Source organism: Hesperophylax consimilis, chromosome 14 (assembly GCF_061612785.1).
Source record: "Hesperophylax consimilis isolate HC1 chromosome 14, BYU_Hcon_1.0, whole genome shotgun sequence".
NCBI classification, from domain to species: Eukaryota; Metazoa; Arthropoda; class Insecta; order Trichoptera; family Limnephilidae; genus Hesperophylax; species Hesperophylax consimilis.
Window position 1 is genome coordinate 3,255,259 of NC_142849.1, and position 22,567 is coordinate 3,277,825.

Sequence of the window (22,567 nt, forward strand, 5' to 3'; positions counted from 1 at the left end):
CCAAAAACATTATCGACCGACAATAGGCCAGTAATTTGTATAAAATTGTATTACTAATATCTATTGATATTATTAGAAAATCCACATTTGCTTATTCACGTTATGTATGTATAGTGTATAAGCAATCTAAACTTACATAACATTCTTATCGTTGTATTTGCTATATTGCTTGACAATCGCTATGGCGTATAGGAATGACGTCCTCCGTGGGTGAGGTGTAAGGCTCTCAATTAGCAATCCAATCCTTCAAATTAAATTTTAACTAATTTGGTGTTGTTTCAAAACTAATTCATTTCAAATCATAAATAGTATATTTGCGGCAAGTTCTAGAGCGGTAGATCCTTTCAGTATCATCCTTGTGAAAAACCAGCATTCAGTACTGAAACGTTGGTTTAAATGTCTTTAGCCGAGTTTGGTGACAAGATCTGAAAAGCCAGGTAATTCTCCGCCTTCTTCCTCTTCACCACTACATTCAGCCTCACAACATACCCCAATCTGGGATGCCACTGGCTGCTGACAGTTGGAAGCAGTCAGGACTCTTGGGAAGTATTTTTTTTTTAAATAATAGTAAAAGGTTTGAGTTAGGAGCTTTGACAATGAGCCCGTTGGTTTCGAGTTAAAAATTAGAGAAGTTGAAGTTAAACGTAATAAATAATCTTGAAAGAAGTAAATTGTTGCCCGAAAATTATATAGATGTACTAGTTTTAGTACCCAAGTTTTGGTTACTACCACCCGAATTTTCTACTATTTTTAAAAAATCTTTTTAGCACGTGAAAAATATTTGTCCTGCTTTTTCAATATTAAATTTTTATTTCAAAGTTTCACATCTCATTGTTGAAATGACGTTGGGAGCTGAAAATAGTCGCGTTAACCTATAAATAGTTTTTTTTTCGAAGGAAGCAAATACTTTGGGGTGTGACATATTGAATGAAAAAAACATACACTTAGTAAGACACCACTTTATTTTTGAATCAATAACGATAGCCAACCGAGTTTCGCTTGTCCAAGCTTCATCAGGGCTAAATATCAACTAAAGCTAATTAGATACAGGCACATATATAAGGTAAAAGAAAATAATGAGTGAAAGAGATACAAAACAGATAGAAAGAGATGTAAAATAAAAAAGGTGGAGACAAATTATTTGGGACGAGGAGAAGGGAGGGAGGGGGGGGGAGGAAAGAACAGTTTCAGCGGCGGAATAAATTTAATATGGGACTATCAGATAATTTAATTTGGTTATTTATTATATTTAAATTATTATTAACTGCTTTTTTATTTCAAGGGCTTCTAATTTGTTTAATCTAATTCCAGTTCCATTTTTTGCAATATTTTAGTTCCAGAGATTTTATCGAATAAATGATTAGATTCTATTAAATGATTCGCGAATTCTGAAAAGGCATTATTGTTTAAACATCGTATACGTTCTTTTACTCTTAAGTTGACATTCCGGGCCGTTTTGCCGATATAAAAAGCAGAACAATTATTACAATTAAGTTTATATATGCCTGAGTGGCTTAGTTTGTCGTCTTTATCTTTAGTATTAATTAAGTATTTACCTAAATTATTATTAGTGTAAAAGGCGGGTTTTATTTCAGATGGGATTTTTTTAACGCTTAAAGAAGAAAAGTATACAGAACTCTACGCCATTGGAATGTTTAATTTATGTTTATATTATTAGGGTTATAAAATTTGTTAAATAGGAATTTATTTGATGATACTTGTTTCAATTTTCTATTAAGAATATTGTCAATTAGTTTTGTATCATACCCGTTGTTTAAAGCAATTTGTTTAATGATGGATAATTCGTTGCAAAAAATATTATTATTCAATGGTACGGTAACCAATCTACGAATCATGGAGTGAAATGCTGAATTTTTGTGGGATATAGGATGGTTGGATGAATTGTAATATCAGTATACGTGGGCTTACGATAGATATTAAATTCAAATTTATTGTTAATCATACTTAAAGTTAGGTCTAGAAAATTCAAGGTTAAGTTTGTACCTATGTCTACAGTGAATTGAAGTTGTTTGTGGAAGGAGTTTAATATTTTAAGAAAAGAGTTTAATTGACAATTAAACTCTTTTCTTCGAGGTCTTCATTCAGCAGCAGATCAAAAAATGGATAGGTTGGGGAGGTTTTCATTCAGCAGCAGATCAAAAAAATGATAGGTTGGGGAGGTCTTCATTCAGCAGCAGAACGAGAAAAGGATAGGTTGGGGAGGTCTTCATTCAACAGCAGATTAAAAAAGAATAGGTTGGGGAGGTCTTCATTCAGCAGCAGATCAAAAAAAGGATAGGTTGGGGAGGTCTTCATTCAGCAGCAGAACAAGAAAAGGATAGGTCGGGGAGGTCTTCATTCAGCAGTAGATCGAGAAAAAGGTAAGGAGGTAGGTACTAAAAATATCATATGAACATTTATAAATTGATTAGAGAAAATATTTTATATGGAGAAAAACTTGATAACTGCAGTTAGTTTCTAAATGTGGTGTATGTAATTATTATTTTAAGAATGTGTTTTGTTAGATACAGTGCAAATGAAGTTGTAATAATCATGTCGAGTCTACAGCATCCTCGCAATTCTTGGTCCCGCTCTCATCCGTCACGAGGGAGTAGCTGACGATCTGTATAAAGGCCGCCAGCAGACTGAGCAGCAGGAAGAACTCCGGCATCCAGGAGATGGTGACAGAGTACAGGTAGTGTGTGAGGGGGATAACGCCGAAAGCAAGCACCTTGTCCAGGATGGCCGTGATGGAGTTCAGCTTCCCTGGAAACACCAACTTACTGAGTGCAATGTGATGATTATCATAATTGGCAGATTGGTAAACTCTTTACATATGGACATAGATCTCGTGATCGTGCATTGTTTTCCTCGAGCGTTCCCGACAATAACATTCTTAATTAGTTTTATACAATAACTAAAAAAATATGTTTATTATGGACATTATAAAGTTCCTACTAGGGTACTGATGATAAGTGAAAATCATCTTTTATTCAATTATATTTTTAATGAACATAATATGTAATTGATAAACATCGCTACGCACCAAAGATATTAGAAGAACGAGATATGCTATGTTGGCCGCCGGACCGTAGCCGGAGTACTACCTAATTAGGGTACTTTGAACGGTATCGGGACGTGTACGCACAGAAATCCGTTCTATGTATTAGTGCGGATACCTTAGCGCAAGCGAAGGTGTGCAGTAGTATTGGTGAACAAAACCGGCGACACTGGGCAAAACAATTCCACTCAGTACGAACTGCGCATAGCACATCTCGTTCTTCTAATATCTTTCCTACGCACCCAATATCTTTGGATATTTGCGAGGTAAGAGGGGACTGCGGGCGGGTGTACCAAACTAGTACAAATAACTTTTTGAAACTTTCGATATAGCCGATGTGAACAAATACTCACATATCATAATTTGAGAGGCGGGTATGGTTACCTCCGCCCCAGGAACCATTCATTGGATAACCAACACCTCTGCCGTATATCATCCCAAGTGGTTCGCCAAATTTGGTGACTTAGCTGGGGTGTCCGTATTCATGCGGTGAGGTTTGTCTTGGCGACGGATGCTTTTACTCACCCACTGCACAGCGGGCCTGATCGGAGACCCTCCGACCTCTCCAACAGGACTCTATCGACCCGTCGCATTGCTCTGCAGTGGAAGAAATGGATTCATACGTCCGTCACTCCTGGACTCACTGAATCCCAGATTCCTACCCACCCCCTCATACGTGTTTCTTTCTCAGAACTTCCTCTCATTATTTCCTTAAAAAGACCCTCCACACGGCATCCCCAAAGATGACATAGGCCATGAGAAAAATAATTTTTTTCATGACCTCCTGTGTGGAGCTAATGTAAAAAAAATATATATCAATCAGTCTAGGTCGGTTTTTAATGATTTCGTAAATTGTGTTATTTTTATATAATAAAATGAATTCATTCAAGTATGTCCAACTGCAGTAAATACGCGATGTTATCGCCTGATGAAATATCAATATCATTCACATTTCTTTTATCTGTCAATCAAAATCCAGTATAAGATTACTTCATGTAATTTATTAATTAATCATTAAACCAGTCACGAGTTATTTTGGTTATTTTCTGCAAAAAGTGCTGACGAAAACCCATACAACTTATTTGATAATATGTTTTTATTTTTCCCAGAAAACGTTTTGTTTCGCAAGAATAAACCTAAACCCTACGTGATAAATGTTTTTTTTTCAATTGGTAATCATTTTTTTCCGATTACGTTAGCAATTATTCACATATAATTAAATTTTCATTGATATATTTAAGTATTAATTCCAGACAAACGAAAAAAAGTTTAACATATTCCAAAGTACAAAAATCATTTTTTTTAAAACCTTTACTCGAAGGTTAAAACCGTGCTCGGTGCCCACATTATATACTTCATGCCCATGCCCTACTCCTTTCTAATATTTAAGAGGAAGCTACAAGCCAAAAATGTGTATATTCTTGGTATTCCTTATATTTGTAGGTAATAGGCATTAAAATCGCTTGATAAACGGAGTCTAGAAACGTTCGATTTCAAGCACAAAACTGGTTTTTATTTATTTTGTAAATAATTTTATAAGAAAGCAAAAAAATTAATCAAGTTAAACTGTCACGGATAATCTTAGCTATAATACTGTGGTTTTTTTAAGTTGTTTTCTTAACACGTTCATACATTTCTATTGAAAACATTTTTTTTTGTAGTTTACATATACATATATTTTTTATTGAGTAGTTTATTTTTTATTTGTATTCTACTTAAGCGAAACGATAGGAAAACCTTCACTTTATCTAATGCATATTTTTTGGTATTCAAAATGTACACCAATTCGTTATAAAGATTAATCAAAATAGTTATTTGGCATTAAGCTTCGCCTTAAACGAATCCTGCATCACAGAAGCCTGTAAGTATGGGTATAGATAATATAATAATATATAACGTGGCAAGTCTAGGATAGAAAAGGGTCTTACCTTGTTCTGAAGCCACAATCTGTTTATTCAACACAGGTTTTTCAGCTATCAGCACAGCTCGACTTAATATTCCTAGTACAGGAGCTGAAATTCAACAATTAAAATTTATCGTAAATGGAAACAAGGTTATTTTTTGGTTTTTATATAAATTTTAAAATGAAACTAAAAACTTCACTAATACATTATTGATTTATCTACAAATTACTACTTAGAGATTATGAAATTATTACTTAATGTTTCAAATTTTATAGTAGATAAAAGATAAAGAATATTACTATCCATCATTTTTTTTTAAATTTTAATTAATGTCTTTCCGCTAAATAGGTAATTCGTTTTTCTGGTATTTCAATATTCTGGAAATCATTTAACACACTTTACATTGATCATTTTACTTCGATTTATTTATCTATTTTAACTTTGAATTTTCTAAATTATTTCGTTTAGCGCAGTCATAGATGTTTGAATTTTTAAGGATGAAAGACACAATCACAATAATAATCAATTACTGCTGTAAAAACAATTGATACTTAAACCAAAATCATGTCAAAACAAACTTGCATTGTCACCAGTAGTAGGTTAGGTTTTTTAAAACTTTATTTGTTGCATCTCATTATACAAACTCCTAAATCATATTTTTTCTCATAAAAATCAACCTCAATAGGACTAAGCCTGTATCGAGGTTAACAATTTACATTTGAGTGAAGCAAACCTGGAGTAATCACAAATATAAAGTAATACTACATACAAACACAAAACATTTCAAGAAGAAAGAAAAAATATGTATTAAATGGTTTACTAGATGGGTAATTTAACAATATATTGTAACAATATTTGAACCATAACTAATCATTATTCCCAAGAAGAAACAAAGTAGATAATAAAGACAGCTACGGTGACATTCAGTTTTTAGCAAATGAGATTTATAAGTTATTTAAAAAAGGACAATGATGAAAAAATATTAAGACAATCGTCCGCCAATATAAAGATCTTAATAACTTTAACTAAGGAATTGGTAGACCTAATATGATTTGGAAGACTATTAAACATTAGTGGTGAATGATAAAAATAGTCACTTTGACAAAAAGAAGTTTTAGTATGTACAGCCACAAAGTTCAATGTATAGCCCATTCTAGTTGAACGGGTTTGTTGTGTTATTTCTGCTAATTTGATATTGAGAAAAAATCGACACAGTATTTGAGTGATTGATATACAGCTGTTTTATAACGAGAATGTAACGTTATGTTTTATATACATATCTTTACATTCCTTGTAAAGTAGTTTAGATGGACAACGGATTTTTTTTTTTTGTACATAACTTTAAGGATCAATTTTTTAGTAATATTTAGTTTAGTTATTGGACTACAACGCTATATATGGGTATTAAATAAAATAGTGACAACACATATTCATACAAGTACTATTTAAAAATGTTACAATTGTCGACAGTAGTAGGTTAGTATTAAATAAAATAGTGAAAACACACATTCATACAAGCACTATGTAAAAATGTTCCTATTGTCACGAAGAGTAGGTTAGGTATTAAATAAAATAGTGACAACACTCACTCATACTAGCATTATGTATAAAAAGTACTCAAGTAGTTTTGTTTATTTTACAGGTTTGAACAGCATATACTAAAGCGTATGGCATCATATACTTTATTCTAGTATTCTCTATCTTAGTAACGTAGGTAGTTTAAAAGAAACTCCAGAAACATTATCCAAAATAAAGCAATGAGACAAATTATGAATTGTAATAAAAAGGCATTAGAAATATGTAATGAGTGGCAAAGGAAAAAAAATCTAAAACAAAGTTACAAAGTTTTTAACATTTTACTAACAACATGCTTTTGACACAAACTACACGCACCGTGCAAGACAGAAATAAAACATTAGACTAAAAATATTGAACAAATCAAAGGCATCCAAATACACAGTAAGTTCCTATTGAAATTATTAATGTACCTAGATAAATCATGTGAAGAAAAAAGTTTTATTTTAGACCACAAAAGTAGATCTATTTTAAATGTAATAAAATTAAAAAATAATTTAATTTTTGTATTTACTTACACATAAATACCATCCATGACTGTGAACTTAGAATTAATGTGCTGGATCCTAAAAATTGTGAAATTCCACCAATAAGACCAATCGTCTCATCTTTCAACTTCAGTTTATGCTTTAAAACTTTTATGATCAATACAGTTCCTGCAACATAAGTACATACAGTTTTATGCGTATGACATTTACAAAATGTTATTTTGAATAGTGAAAATATTTATTAACAGTACACTGATCACAGGGAAGTGTTGGTCCATTTTACCTATGAAATGTGTGAGACCTCTGATGGCACTGAACATCCCATACTCAACTTCTGTCCATTGAAATTTGAACCTCAAATGCAGGTATAAAAGTGTTATTTCAGCTGAAAAAGAAATAAACTAAATTAATCTTGGGAGATATGATTTCAGATTTTCACGGCTTGACATTCGCTTATACACCTCCCTCTTTAGCCAATGTTTCGAACAGCTTTACAGTGTATTATCAGGGTAGATGTGTAATCTAATTTAATCTTAAACATTTCAATAAAAGGATTTTTTATGTTTTTTCTTGATTATGTTTCATTATTCAATTGAATATTTTTGTTGCTACACCAAGTTATTGGTTATTGTTTAGTTTAATAATTGTTGTCTTTTGTGTTGTTATTTACCTAAATGGAACTAGCAGAGGCAGGATGAAATGAGACAAAATATATCGTATAAATGAGATCCCTGATGCGTATGGGTGGTATAACAATGTATGACTGTGTGAAAATATGGAGATTTGCATAGATTGTAATGCTGAAGTATAATGAGTAAGATTTAGAAAGGAACGCTTAGATGGCTTGGACGTGTAGAGTGGATGAACGACGGAATGGTAGGAGAAGTGGGGGAATCCGAACCAAATACTTGAGTCGGGTGATGTCAAGAGTCAAAATAACAGAAGGAAATGTAATGTACGAGACAGTGTACGAATGTAACTGAAGCAAGAAGTGTGTGCCAAGACTGAGTTGTTGGGCGGTCTGTCCCCTCTGCCTACCCCTGTGATGAAACGAAACGATGACAAACTTACATGATTTTCAAAGGTAATAAAATAAAATAAATTTGTACATACCTTTACAAATAGGTTAAAATCCAAATTAAAGTTTTTTATGTAAATCAAAAATAAATCTTAAAGTATATTATGTTGAAAAATGACCATTATTCCATAGTAATTTTCAATGTTCAAAGAAGCCAAAATCGTTTGATTTATGTTACAGACCACCACTCTATCTACCCACCGATCAAATCTCAATCTCTTTCTCCTCCCCTAAATGTTATCCCGTTATTAATAAACTGAACTTACTTGCAAATGTGATGGTTGTGGTAGAAGGAACCAGTACCATTAAAATAACATTTTTCCTTCTATTCCCTGCTCGTTTTTTGAACAAGCACTTCAAGGCTTGAAGGGGCAGACTGAGGTCCCATATCGGAGGGAGATTTCTCGCAACATTCACATCTTTTACCTTCCACAGCGCAAAGAATATTGAGCACATCTATAAAAATAAATGTATAGGAATAGCTGTTCGAACGCCAATAAAGATAGATTTACTGGTTTATAAAAAAGGCATTAAATATATTTTTTGATTGTTACAGTTTTGAAAATAAAATCAAAAATATTTTTTATAATGTTGAATAACTTTTCTTTAATTGTAGCTCAACTGGCTCATTAACTTATAATGAGTCCCACACCACGGAAATTATATTTTAAAGGTTACTTCCCAAACAATAAAATTTACAAAATAATCAGTTGGTTGAAGCCATCATGTCTATGGTAGAAACAGTTCACTTTAAGGCAGTCGTCCCACGGGTCGGTAAAGAGTTGACAAAAACCGAGTGCTGTGAAGACGCGAGAAATGTTACGCGATGTATGTTGCATGATCTCTGCACACGGCAAATAAGATGTAGCTTGTGGTAGTTTGTAGCTTAGAAAACTGTCAGTATTGCATATTTCTGTTTTCACTTATGTCGCCTTTATACTGAATGTCATTATCTTATTACATATCATCAATTTGACTCACACGTACTATTATACGGGTACTGTTGTGACAGGTAATTTAATATATTAATATAAATTGTCAAGCCTTCAACAGGGCCAACAAGTCTAAAAACTGGGATGCTCATAAGCAATACCAGAAAGAATACAAGTAAGCAATCCGGAAAGTGAAAAACATGGATAAGATACAACAAGAAATGACAACACAGTTACATATTTTCATTTTTAAATGTAGTTTAAAAATATTCTTTTAAAGCATTGCTTTGCAATTTTTTATTATGGTGGATGTGTTTGTACATATCTGCAAGCGAATTATATAGTGTATAGGCAATATAGTTCAGTGATTTTAACCCATATTTTGTAGTGTGTGTTTGAGGAATGCGGATTTTATTGTTATTTCGAGTATTGTGGTTGTGGATGTCTTGATTGTAAAGTGTTACAGTTACAATGGAAAGGTCAATGGAGAGGTGAGTTACCCAAAAACAGTCACACGGAGATCGGAACAAGATTGAGGGCAATTAGCCAACAGCTGGAATGTGGCAGGATGGCAAATAAGCTGAATACTTCTTCAGACAACTGTTTAGAGTGACGTACCCCACAAGGGAGGAATGGGACACGGAATGCAGGGATGGAATGCAGGATCATTCTTCAAGAACTTGCTACCATCAATAAAATAGCCTTGATCTGGGTACCAAGACATAGAGGAATTTAGGTCAGTGAGTGGGCTGATGGACTAGCAAGGAAAGAGGCGAATGCACCACGTGCAGGATCCAAGCCGGCACACCAAAAATACATATTTAAAGGTGGGTCAAATCCCAGCACCCAGAATGAGACAATCCAAAGTACTCATAAACGAACCAGACCCAAAGCAAACCAGACAACTACTCAATATGGACAAAAACTCACTGAGGGAACTTGTAATACTGCTAATGGGACACTGCCATCTCAGGAGACACATGCAGTTGTTGAGAGTGGAAAACATCAATAGATGCAGGAAATGTGAAGAGGATGAAGAGACTCCAATTTACCTTTGGTGCCAATGTCCCGCTCTGTTGGGAACAAGGCTCAGATACCTGGGAAGACACATTGTAGAACCAGAAGACATAACCACACATCCAATGACAAACTTGGTAAATTTTATAAAAGGGACCAGGTTACTGTTAAGGGAATGAGGTAAAATTGGATATAGCATAATGGGCCTATGGCTTGTGCTCACGGGAACCTTACGTCAACCGTCTTCTATAAAAAATATATATATGTAAATTGTAATTTAATAAGAGATTAAGGACACAGCCGAATGGCGAGTAAACATGTAAACAATAACAAACTAGTGTGAATAAAGTCAGTCATCAATTGACGATTAGATTGTGGGATTTTTTGATATAGTATTTGTCCCTAAACAATAAAATGCTTAGAATATTTTAAAATAATTTTTATTTAAAATAAATTTTATTGGTAAAAATGGTTATTAGAAGTTTGTTATGTGGTGTCGCGATAAATATTGAGCGCCGATTGAAATCTGGTACCTCTTGCTGGAAGTACATTGCATAGCGCCCTCTCGCCCCTCGACCTGTTTGTACTGTTTGCAGGTTCCAATACAAATATATAGATCGTTGGGCTCTCGGTATACGGCACTCGGTTTTTGTGGATTCTTTACCAACCTGCGGGACGAGGTTCTAAGTCATCAGCCCATTTAATATATATGTGTAGTGTATGTTTCTCTTCACCAATCGAACATCACCGGTTAATACATCTATTTTCGTTTAATCCACAAATCTTTTTAATGAAACGTTAGCTCTCACTTAATATCTATTTACCTTTATCAATAATACTAGCAGGTAAAAACTCACTACAGCTAGGCTCTGATAGCGGGATTTGTTATTAAAATTTCAGCTCCCTTCTGAACTCTCGAATACTACTTTTTTAACTCAATCGGTGCAGAACTCCAGAAATTGAAGATGGCCATAGTAAAATTGTGCAATTTTACTTTAGATTCAAGTTTAGATCCCCACTAACATACTCTAAGCTACATTGGATGCTCTCTCACTTAAAATCTATTTACATTAATCAGTGGGAGTATAGGTACCTCGAGGACAGCAGAAATGCCAAACACTCCAACAAAGCCAAGGTTCCTCAGTAAGACCGGAGCCAACAAAGAACCGAGGATTGTAGAAGCTGAGATTGCTGCACTGTTGGATCCCATCACTGTTGTGGTGCATCGTCCTGTTTTGTAGCATATCTGTAATGGAAATTTTTATTATATTATTAGGTTTAATGATTTAATATTTATGTATTTACTAGTAGTACAGACCGGCTCAAGTATCGGGACTCCATAGAAGCCTAAGTTAATCTGGCATCCAACAAAACTGGGCGTCTTGTACAGGGCTAGCAGATTCAATATTGACCAGCTAGTAACCCTGTGCAAATCACAATTACACCCAACAATTTAATTTGAGTTGCCACCTCTGGGCTGGAGCCCCAACATACATAGTTCTATTAAAAGAAGGGCGGTCCATCTTATTGACAATCTGTTTTTAACAGATCGATTGCCGTCTCTAATGCACATGCTGTGTCTGTTCTACGACTAGTTTAATGGAGCCCACTCTAAGGAGCTAGCAGCATTGATCCGTGATGCATGAAACTTGACGGTAAGGAGCGGAGCACCTGTTCACAATTGTTTTGGCTTCATGAGAACGGGTCACATCTTCGACACGTTTTTTGTGTATGTCAGCCCGTATGCGGAACGAGCTAACGGCATTTGTTTTTCCACCTTCTCTTCAACAACCTCCGCCTCACAACACTGCCCAACTGGGTGGCGACATAGTTCTGCAGTCTTTAAACTGTACAGAGAGGGGCGATCTTCTGAGGTGTGACATAAAAACTTCGTTATTTTTACATTGGTTGTTTTCAAAAGCAAAGCATCTGCAATCAAGCTGTTTAAGAGCTAAACGGTCTTCAGAAATCATGGAAAGTAAAATAAATCTATGTTTTTAAACTTACATCGCCAAGATAGCTGAATGTTGCCATCATCAGCAGGTGATTACTTCCCCCAATGGATAGTGGCAACACTTCCATATAGATAGCCCAGGCGGTGGACACTTTTGGAAAGGCCTGGAGGACCAGTAGTCCCACCGAAGTGGCCATCATCCCAATGATTGGTATTATGATAACGGGCTTCCTGCGCCCACTGGAATCACTCCATGGTCCAAGGAATAAGAGGACTAAGCAGGTTATAACTCCACCAACGAAATTGCTGACAACGGAGAGAGATGCTACTATCTGTTGGCTTTGCATCTGCAATTATATGTTATAAATACTTATCTGATATATAATTATTTATAACTTATAATTGCAGGTGCAAAGCCAACAGAGAGAGAGCAACAAGGACAACAGAGAGAGATGCTACTGTCTGTTGGCTTTGAATCTGCAATTATAAGTTATTAATACTTATCTGATACATATTTAAAATTAATACTTATCTGATATATATTTAATTTAATATAACAATATTTTTTTTTTTTTTTTTTATAATTTTTTTAAAAAGAAAGACAAACATTCCCGTGTTACGAATAACCTGACAATATTTGAAAATCTCCTACTACCACCACAGAAAGCTGAAAATGTTGCTTGTGTTGTGATGGAGGACTTAGCCAGCCGAGGAATCGAACACGCTACGCCTGGGTGGGACCCAAGCGCGATGTCAACTCGGCCACCGACCGGTCAATTTATTATTATTAGTAGTAAAAAATTTACATGCAAATATCTGTACCCAAGAGTCGACAGTCAAATGTCCAAAATACCAAAATTTACCAAGTTTTCATTCAGAATTTCATAATCAATCTATGGGTAAGTGACACTCTTCCCGTGTCTTCCTCGCGGAAATCTCTTCCGCGGTTTGGTAAAAACTCTTGCATAAACTTAATCCCACAATGAATTTTACATAATTTAACATATCTAATTTGTAATTATTAAAAACACTCCGTCCTTTCCTCAAAAATGCGTTGTTATGACTTATAGTCGTTCACAAAATCCGCTATTCTGCCAGTATAGAATGAATGGTGAAGTACTTACACGCGTAAACATCATCAAGGACCTTGGGGTGATCTTTGATCCCAAGCTGACATTTTCAAAATACATAGTCCAGCTTACCTCGGCTTGCTCCAAAACTCTTGGTTTTGTAATTAGAACTTGCAAACAATTCAATAACATAGAAGCAATGACCGCCATGTTCAACGGAGTGGTCAGAAGCAAGCTGGAGTACGCCAGTACTGTCTGGATACCTTATCAACTTAAATACATAAATATGATTGAACAAATTCAAAAAAAATTCCTAAGGTATGTTTACATGCGATCATACGGAATATATCCGAAATTCATGCATCACGTGGAACTGCTAAAGGAGACAAATTACCAAAGCCTGGAGACTAGGCGTAATGCCGGACTCATGGTATTTGAATTAAAGTTACTAAAAAACCTTATCGATTGTCCATATCTCCTGTCATGCTGTGGCTTATTCGTTCCTGATAAATACTGTCGAAATCGTAGCCACGACCTATTCTGTATACCGCAGGGTCGGACAGATGTCATTGCCCAACATAGCATGACAAGAGGTATGACCTTGCTAAATGCCCTACCAGCCGATATAGATGTGTTTAATATCACTATACCATGTTTTAAAAAAAATATGTACATGTATTGTTAGTTATAATAAAATTGTAAGTACCATAATTGGACTTACCTGTCTGTCGTACAATAAAAAAAAAAAATAAATAAAAAAAAAAATAAAAAAAATTAAAAAAAGACTCGTCTCCAAAGATTACAAAATTTACGACGGTAATAATTTTTCTCAGGGCAGCATGTAAAAAGGCAACAACTGTACAAAATTGTTGTAACAGAAATTGCACGAATCATTTCTACTCACAAACATGCAGAACTGTAAGAAAATAAATACTTAAGAATTCGTGAAATAATTTATTAAGAAAACTTCCAAAATTAACGACCGAAGATCAGAAAACACAAAAATAAATTATTCTGCAGAGGTATGCGATCCTCAGCGCGGATAATTCAACGAATTAACCTGTATATTTCAAGAGCTGCTTTTGTTCAAAGGTGCGTTGCGTTCGCTCCGCCTCCCCTCGCAGATGAATATGCGAAGAATGTGTCTTTTGAATTGTTGCCCTCCTGTTCCTGCGAATATGAGTCTTATGTCATAATTTACTCTTTTACTCCCCTACTAATAAACGTGTTTTAAATTTTACATAATTAGGGAAGCGGGTATGGATACAGCTGCTCCGGAAACCATTTATTGGATAACCAACAACCCCGGCCATCGGTCATCACATGAAGTTCACTACGTTTGGTGACTTAACATGGCTGCCCGGGTTCATTAGGTGAGATTTGTTTAGGTTTTGGCGGTGGATGCGTTTGCCCACCTACTGCATGGCGGATCAGATCGGGAGAGATTGGTTGAGAGAGACCTTTTGACTTCTCTAGCTGGACTCTCTCTCGACCCATCACCTTGCACTGTGGGAGGGATGGATTCATACGTCCGTCACTCCTGAACACATTTACCCCCAGATTCCTACCAATCCCTCTTACCGTTTTTCCTTCCGAGAACTTTCTCTCCTTTCTTTCCTTAAAAAGATCCTTCACATAGCATCCCCAAAGATGACAAAGGCCCAGAGGGAATTTGTTTTCCTCTGATCCTCCTGTGTGAGGCCAATGTAAAAAAAAAAAAAAAACATGCAAACAAAACAAAAACAATCATTAATCATGCATTAATTGTTTTTTTATCAGTTGTGTAAAAAGTAAAACATGTTTATTTGTCCCTAGAGTTTAGAGGTAAGTTTGAGAACTGTTTTGTGGCTCCTCAAAATATGTAAAATGGACAAAGGTCCATTGACTCTCGGGTACAGATATTTGCATATAAAATGGACAAATGACCATTGACCTCTCGGATACAGATATTTGCATATTAAATAGATAAAGGACCATTGACCTTTCGAGTATAGATTTTTGCAAATAAAATGGACAAAGGACCATTGACCTCTCGGGTACAGATATTTGAAAATAAATTATACATTTTTTAGTGTTGACTAATATATTTGATTAAGTAATTGAATTTACTAAAAATTGAATTTGCACTAAAGCATTAAATTCAAATCATTTACTTCAACATGGGGAAAGTTCACAAATTACTTACCCCGAATAAAAAAGAGAATACATCATAGTATAATGACTATCGTAAATAAGTCTACTTTTCCAAATGATATGCTGGCTACCCACCTCAATAATAGTTCTGTTTGTTCCACTGGAGTTGGTGCACTCTTCCACCGAGTAGCCGAGGTCCACGGTGCATGCCTGGCGGAGAAAGAGGTTTTGGAAGGCCATGAACCCCATAGTGAGGGACATAATTGCCCCAAACCATAAAGGTTCCATGGTCACCCCATCCCATACAGTTTTCTTCTTGGTGGGTTCATTTTTACCATTGCTAGAAGAAGAAAATTGAGAATAGCCATCAACCTATTATGTAATGTTTTTAATTAGGTACCTACTCAAAATTAATATTATCTAGAGATACTACATTATGACCTGTATTACAATAAGTATTTATTAATAACGCCCTGATGGGCTTTTACATGATTCACTAGGTAATTCAGTGCCAACAGAAGGTTGTTATTTTTAAAACATAAACCATAATACATGCATTTTCTCTTTAGATGTACACAATATAAGAAAAGAGAAAAAATAAATAAACCAGTTTTAAAAGTGCAGACGGCATAAAAATAATATAAATTAATAGAACAGGTTGGTAATATGTATGTACATAATTTACAATTTGAAGTCAAAAAATATACAATCGCTCCTACACGATACTCCTAAATAATAATATAAGCTACATAAAAACGTCATTCAGGTATTTCTTTGATAAACTTATATTAACCGTTTTAGTGCTTTGCTTATTTTGCATGTATGTAGGTATATAAATTGCTACAGATATTCTGTGTTTTTAAATTTAAAAATTTTACCAGTAAAGAATGAAATTTTACAAATATTATAGTTCTAATTAAAAAAAACTACACATTTACAACGACACAAAAATATTAGATTATTTCACTTCACAATTGTCTTTTCCCGCACAAAGTCCATGTAGTCCCTTTTTACAGCGAGCGCATATGAGATTGGATCGCCTTATCTCATTTGCTTTGTTGCACACTATACACTGGTGTAAATTGCAGCCGGGTCATTTTTCTAAACCAATTTTTTTATTGGATGAAGCTGGCTGTATCGGTTTAATATTATTCTGAGCCATCCATTTTTTTCAATACCTTCTATAATGTCAGATATAAATTGAAGTCTGGTAATTTTTTTTCCTGTAGTATTGGTTCTATATTGAACATAAGCGTCTAGCAGCATTCTTCCGAATATGTTGATTGCAAAATTTTTTCCGGAATTTTAGTGTTCTTCGTTCATCCAAATACACGTACAGCTTTTTGTCGTATTGGTCCACTCCTCCCATGTATTTATTGTAATCATGAATCATTGACGGCTTTTCTCTTTCAGATTCAAAATGACCTGGCTTTTTCTTTATAGTTACACTACTGGTGTCTGCATTGGTTGATAATTAACAACAGTAACACAGGGTGGTTTTGACTTCTAGTCTTTGAAAGAGTACAGTAAAATTATTATCATTAGCAAAATATTTTGGCTCTGCGACGTTATCCTTTTTAGCATCAATAGTAATCTCTTTTCTGTTGCTTCGTATTGTTCCTGTCAGGTATGTATGATTTGGTGACAGCTTTTTAGCATCAATAGGAATCTTTTTTCTGTTGCTTCATATTGTTCCTGTCAGGTATGTATTATTTGGTGACAGCTTTTTAGCATCAATAGTAATCTCTTTTCTGTTGCTTCGTATTGTTCCTGTCAGGTATGTATGATTTGGTGACAGCTTTTTAGCATCAATAGGAATCTCTTTTCTATTGCGTTGTATTGTTCCTGTCAGGTATGTATGATTTGGTGACAGCTTTTTAGCATCAATAGGAATCTCTTCTCTATTGCGTTGTATTGTTCCTGTCAGGTATGTATGATTTGGTGACAGCTTTTTAGCATCAATAGGAATCTCTTTTCTATTGCGTTGTATTGTTCCTGTCAGGTATGTATGATTTGGTGACAGCTTTTTAGCATCAATAGGAATCTCTTTTCTGTTGCTTTGTATTGTTCCTGTCAGGTATTTGATTTGGTGACAGATTTTTAGCATCAAAAGGAATCTCTTTTCTGTTGCGTCGTATTGTCTGGGCCGACTTTATGGAACTTTATCTTTCATAATAATTTTTTTTATATAGATATTGTCGATGTAAGAAAAAAGACATTTTGTGACATAATGTTTGATTAATTAAACAGAGCGGTGAGTGCAATACATTTAAAAATATACTTAAATGAATTGCATGATGATTACATGATATAAATTAAATATGGGTTAAATAAAAAAAAAATGTTAACGTAGAACTTATACTACGGTGGCTTGCGAAAATTTCTCCATCTATGGTGTAGGGGTGCGCCCTTGCCACTGGGCGACGGCTTGGACGAGAGTGTTTCCCGATTTCCGGTAGAACTGACTCGTACCAGCTACTCTGTGGCGCATCAAAGCAGCGAATACATGCACCCATCCCTCTGCGAACATCTGCGAGACGCTGCATCGCCAAGGAAGGTAGAACAGCGCCCTCTATGCGTGGTTATATTGTACTTGAAGCGTGTTCATGATGTCTCATGCGTACCTTGCCCATAGTTTGCTAGTATAAAAGCTCATGAAGTAAGTCTAGAACAGATGTTTCTTCACCAAAGGACTGCACCGATTGAATCACCTGGCAAGCATGTTGGATTTCGCCGAAGATGTTTCTTTTGTTCAGTGTTTTACTGAGCTCATCCATATGTACACTGAGGACATTGAGTCTCTCTATCATTCAGTTATCCAGTTGGTTGTACTCAATACATTGTTGGTTGTTCCATATATTTTACCCAGGCTGAGAATGGATTATTCAGTTCACCTTTACAATTACTACATTTTAATTATGCAAATCATATTACTATTATGCACCTGTCCGCGGTCAATAAATTCTGTGCAGAAAATGTCTCAGTGTTATGTTGATGATGTATTATTTCAGCCTTCAATAAAGAATAAATTAAATTATTAACAATGATGAACTCAAGACAAATCTGTTGTTATTTTTACTTACACGGTTTTAACAGTCAGTCCCACATTTTCTTCAGGAATATGACACTCCGCCATGATGTTTGTGTACCTATTTCTTAACACAATATATTTATATCTTTTAATGTATTCAAATGACAAAGTACTTTTCACAAACTTTTCGGACTGATCTGTTGAGCAGAAAAATTTTATCAAATGTCTTTTTCTTATCTAGAGCTTTGCAAATAGTGAAATCTCTGTTTTTGTTTAAACTATTAAAATGCTTCTGGTTATTAAAATTAAGACGTGTCTTTATGTTTTTATAACTTCACATATTTGATAAGAAACATAATCAGTCGCCTTATTTTTTTAAGTTCCCTTCAAATAAAATAATACTCAGTGTTATTATGTTTTCTGTATATTTCTCATAATATTATTGATTACCTTAAAATTAATTAAATAATCTGAAATTTTTTTCTTGAGATTATGGTGGTAGTAATAAGGCCTTCCCTGTTCTTCTTGCCACACACTTTCGAAGATGCTTCAGTTACAACCTTCACACAGCGTTCTACCGATTGTGTGTGACAGGGGAATCTCTCAAATTTTATGAAAATGGAACTGATTTCTGAAGTTAGGTTAAGATCCTCCAGGTCTTGTTTTGTTACACCTTCTAAAATGGGAGGATATGTGATCAGCGTATCTTGCCAAGATATCATATCAATATAGCATTGTGTATTAAAATTCAATGTTGGTACTATAAATATTTGGAGCTCTGTCCGGGAAAACTCTCTGGCTTTCAACAAACGTCTTATCCCAAGTTCTTTGATGATAGGCGATTCATCGGTTATCATTGATTAGGGTAAATTTTCCGGATGAGCGTAGTAAGCATTTCGCTGTATTACGGGATAAATGATGGCTTTTAATTCGTTTGGAAGATAGCCCAAATAGTTTATCATATTATAAATATGCCTTGCACCATCTTTGCTCGACCCATGTAGTTTTATATCAAACCATATGGGAACATATACCCTCATGATAAATGTTGTTAATATGACCAGATTTTCTGATGGCATTGCGCATCCAATATAAAGTCGTAGGATACGACTCGCTGTAGTAAGCCATCGTGCATGTGACATCACTCCTGGGTTTCTTCTGGCAATATCAGGATGACAACGTCCGCTGGGAACTGTTTCGAAAATTTTTGATCGGTGCTTAAATCAGCATGCGGGACATCGGTCGAGTACTCCACATCAATATTTAAAAAAGATTAAACCGTAAATTATGACAATTATGAAGAGTCGAACCTACGGGGCCGGAAAAAACACGAGGTTCAGTAGTTGTACCATCCAACTTAATAATCAAATGGCGTAGAAGCAGCTCGTTGCAATGAAAAAGACAGATCAGCCACTGTACTGGACGATTTAAGTGTCTCTCCATCGTTCGAATCACACCACCAGTTGTTTCCGTGTTAACATTTGTACCATCACAACCAATTGCTTTTAAATGGTCAAGTGAAATTTTTTGACAAGCAAAGTATTCTATAATTGCTTTGGTTATATTAACGGCAGTGCCTGACCTAGGGGTAATATGGGTCAAGAAATGAGATCCTGGTTCCACGATTAACGATACGTGTTCTTCAAGTACCGTGCTTTTATAGTATTTCTGTCCTTTTTTTATATTAACCAAAGTCTTGTCCTTTCGACCATCAAAAAATAATCCACTCACTTTATCCTAGTCTTTGATTTCATGAGTATAGATCTGGTACGCAGACGTGCGCGACGCAGTCTATTTTTATCTATTACTTTATTAGTATTATTCCGCGTTATTATGTTGTAATCATTTAAGACGGCAGAAGCGATTGCTGCACCAGCTCGATCCGATATCCTGAACCTGTCGCAGATCTTGGAGAGAACTGTAAAAGATGGAGATTTGCTGGTCGTCGGAAAAGCAGTGGTATTAGTCTTAAGTAGCCTACTTGATTTTGCGATCGGAGAAGATGATTTTGATGTTGAAGTGGAAGATAATGATACACTGTCTACAAATTCTTTTTCTTCACACACCTGGTCTTTTATTTTAGTGAGATCTTTTCTCTTTCTCTTCATAGATTTTTCCATTTGTTTCGTAGTCGGTGTATCAACACTGCCGATGAACATCTTTCTCTCACCTCTTTGGTCTTCCAAAAACTGTTTTTCTTTAAGGGAAACTTTTCTTGCTTTTGAACAAGTACAATAATTGTCTTTACATTTACAAGAACAAATATCGAACAGTCGGGAGCTTGTTTCCTTAAATTGAGATACTTTTTTTTTGAAACAGGAACTGCGGGCGGGAACTTTTTTGTGTCGTATAACTACAAAAATAATAGATTCTAGTTTTATACAGTAAAGCTACATACTTTATTAAAGAAGATTTCATAAATGCACATGGTTAAACTGATCCAGAATACTTTATAATGAGACTGAAAAAAACTAATTTTTAGCATATTTTCTCCAACTTTAAAGGCAAAGTGGAGCCTTAAGATATTTTTTGATTTTTTTTAAAGTATATATTTTTGACGTTTTAGAGACAAAGACAACTTTTTATAAGTAGCGTCAAATGGAATTCTGAAGAAAAAAAAATCGGCCCACACTAATGTACATGTACTTAAAAATGCCAGTACAAAAAAAATTAAGCCACTATGACATGTGTAACGAAAACTTATCATAAAAGTTAGTAATATTAAGAGCACTTGGTCTATTTGCTTTCCCAAAATTATTAAAGCTTTTATGAATAGAAGGAGGTGCATGGACCAGATCTTTTCATTGCGTATACTCACTGAGAAGTTTCTGGCCAAAAACCAGAAACTTTTCTGCGCCTTTGTAGATCTACAAAAAGCATCTGACCGAGTCGACAGGAAAAAGCTATGGAAGGTGTTGTCCAAGTATGGAGTGAAGAAGAATCTGACTCAGGCAATTGCATCTCTGTATGAGGGAAGCGTTGCATGCGTTAGGGTGAATGGTGGTTTTACGGAGTGGTTTAATATTACAAAAGGTGTTAAACAAATGGCTGCGTTATGTCACCCTGGTTATTCAATCTATACGTGAATAATTGTATTCAATAATTTGAAAGAGATGGGATTGGGCGCGAATTTGAGTAATCTGAAAGTATGTTGCCTGTTGTATGCTGATGATGCCGTGCTGATTGCTAACAGTATGGAAGATCTACAGTCTCTCGTGTCTAGGATGAACGAACTATGTATGAAGAATGAGTTAATGATGAATGTAAGTAAGTCTAAAGTAATGGTGCTTGAAAGAGAGAGTACGAAAACAGTGTGCAATATGAAAGTAGATATTGAAAGATATTGAAAGACGGTTAAATGCAGGTAACTCCATTAATGGAGGACTGAACACAGTTGGCGCTCACAAAAAATTGACCAAAGAAGCGAAGTTAGCAGTCTACAATGGAGTGCAACTACCTACCCTGATGTATGGATGTGAGGCATGGAACTGGCAGAGAAAGGATTAAATTAGATTGAATGCTGTTGAAATAAGATCCCTGAGGCGTATGTGTGGTAAAACCATATATCATTGTGTGAGAAATGTGGAGATCCGCAAAGAGTGTAAGGCTGATATAAGCTTAAAGAGTAAGATTAAGAAAAGGACGCTTAGATTGTTTGGGCATGTAGAGCGAATGAGCAAAGAAAGGAGTGTAAGGAGGATATATGATAGAAATGCGAATGGTAGCAGAAGTCGGGGACGCCCGAGAAAGACATGGCATGATTAAGTGAGTCAGATACTCGAGTTGGGCCACGTCAAGAGTCAGAATAATAGAAGAGTATGTATGAGATGATGTATGAATGTGAATGAGGCAAGAAGTGTGTGCCAAGACCGAGTTGTTTGGCGGTCCGTCCTCTCTGCCTACCCCTGTGGGGAAACGGCGTGATGGTTAGTTAGTTAGTTAATTAAATAATTATTACATTTATTTATTTATTTATTATTGGATAATTTGTATAGCGCCGCTTTTGTGAGATATCACCTCAGGGGCGCTTTACAGTTGATGCAGGTATTACAGAAAATATAAATATTACAAAAATAGAGTGAAGTTAAGTTAAGTAAAATGAAGTAAAGGAACAGGTGACACGAAGATAGAAGATGGAGACTCTGCAGCAAGAATCCCAGGTGGTGAAGAAACTGGTCCAGCTGCTGCAGCGAAAGAGTCCACCGCGTCCACCAACAGTGCCAGCACGAGGTTCGTCATCCGTCCAGGTATGTGTCTGCTGCTAATAAAGCGCTGACACACTATCCTCTCACAGATACCAGACCTTGGCAGCACCGCTGTGACG

General features: G+C 35.3%; 1 protein-coding gene across 1 annotated transcript; it reads right to left on the minus strand.

The window, feature by feature from the left end:
• Positions 1-1,024: 1,024 nt before the first annotated feature.
• LOC149417798 (lysosomal proton-coupled steroid conjugate and bile acid symporter SLC46A3-like) lies at positions 1,025-18,556 on the minus strand. Its single transcript, XM_089639185.1, has 9 exons — positions 18,296-18,556; positions 15,348-15,552; positions 12,063-12,356; positions 11,149-11,301; positions 8,373-8,562; positions 7,312-7,413; positions 7,059-7,196; positions 4,990-5,073; positions 1,025-2,766 (listed from the first exon to the last, which is right to left on the minus strand). Exons 1-9 carry the CDS (start codon positions 18,346-18,348, stop codon positions 2,552-2,554), a joined length of 1,434 nt encoding a protein of 477 aa, XP_089495311.1. The 5' UTR covers positions 18,349-18,556; the 3' UTR covers positions 1,025-2,551.
• Between the last annotated feature and the right edge of the window lie 4,011 nt (positions 18,557-22,567).

Excerpts from the sequence above, each read along its gene's own strand:
- LOC149417798 (XM_089639185.1), bottom strand. The coding sequence starts at position 18,348 with ATGGCGGAGTGTCATATTCCTGAAGAAAATGTGGGACTGACTGTTAAA. Across the intron at positions 8,563-11,148 it reads GCATTTCTGCTGTCCTCGAG|ATGTGCTCAATATTCTTTGC; the intron begins GTACCTATACTC and ends TTATTTTTATAG. Across the intron at positions 5,074-7,058 it reads GTCATGGATGGTATTTATGT|CTCCTGTACTAGGAATATTA; the intron begins GTAAGTAAATAC and ends GTTGAATTTCAG.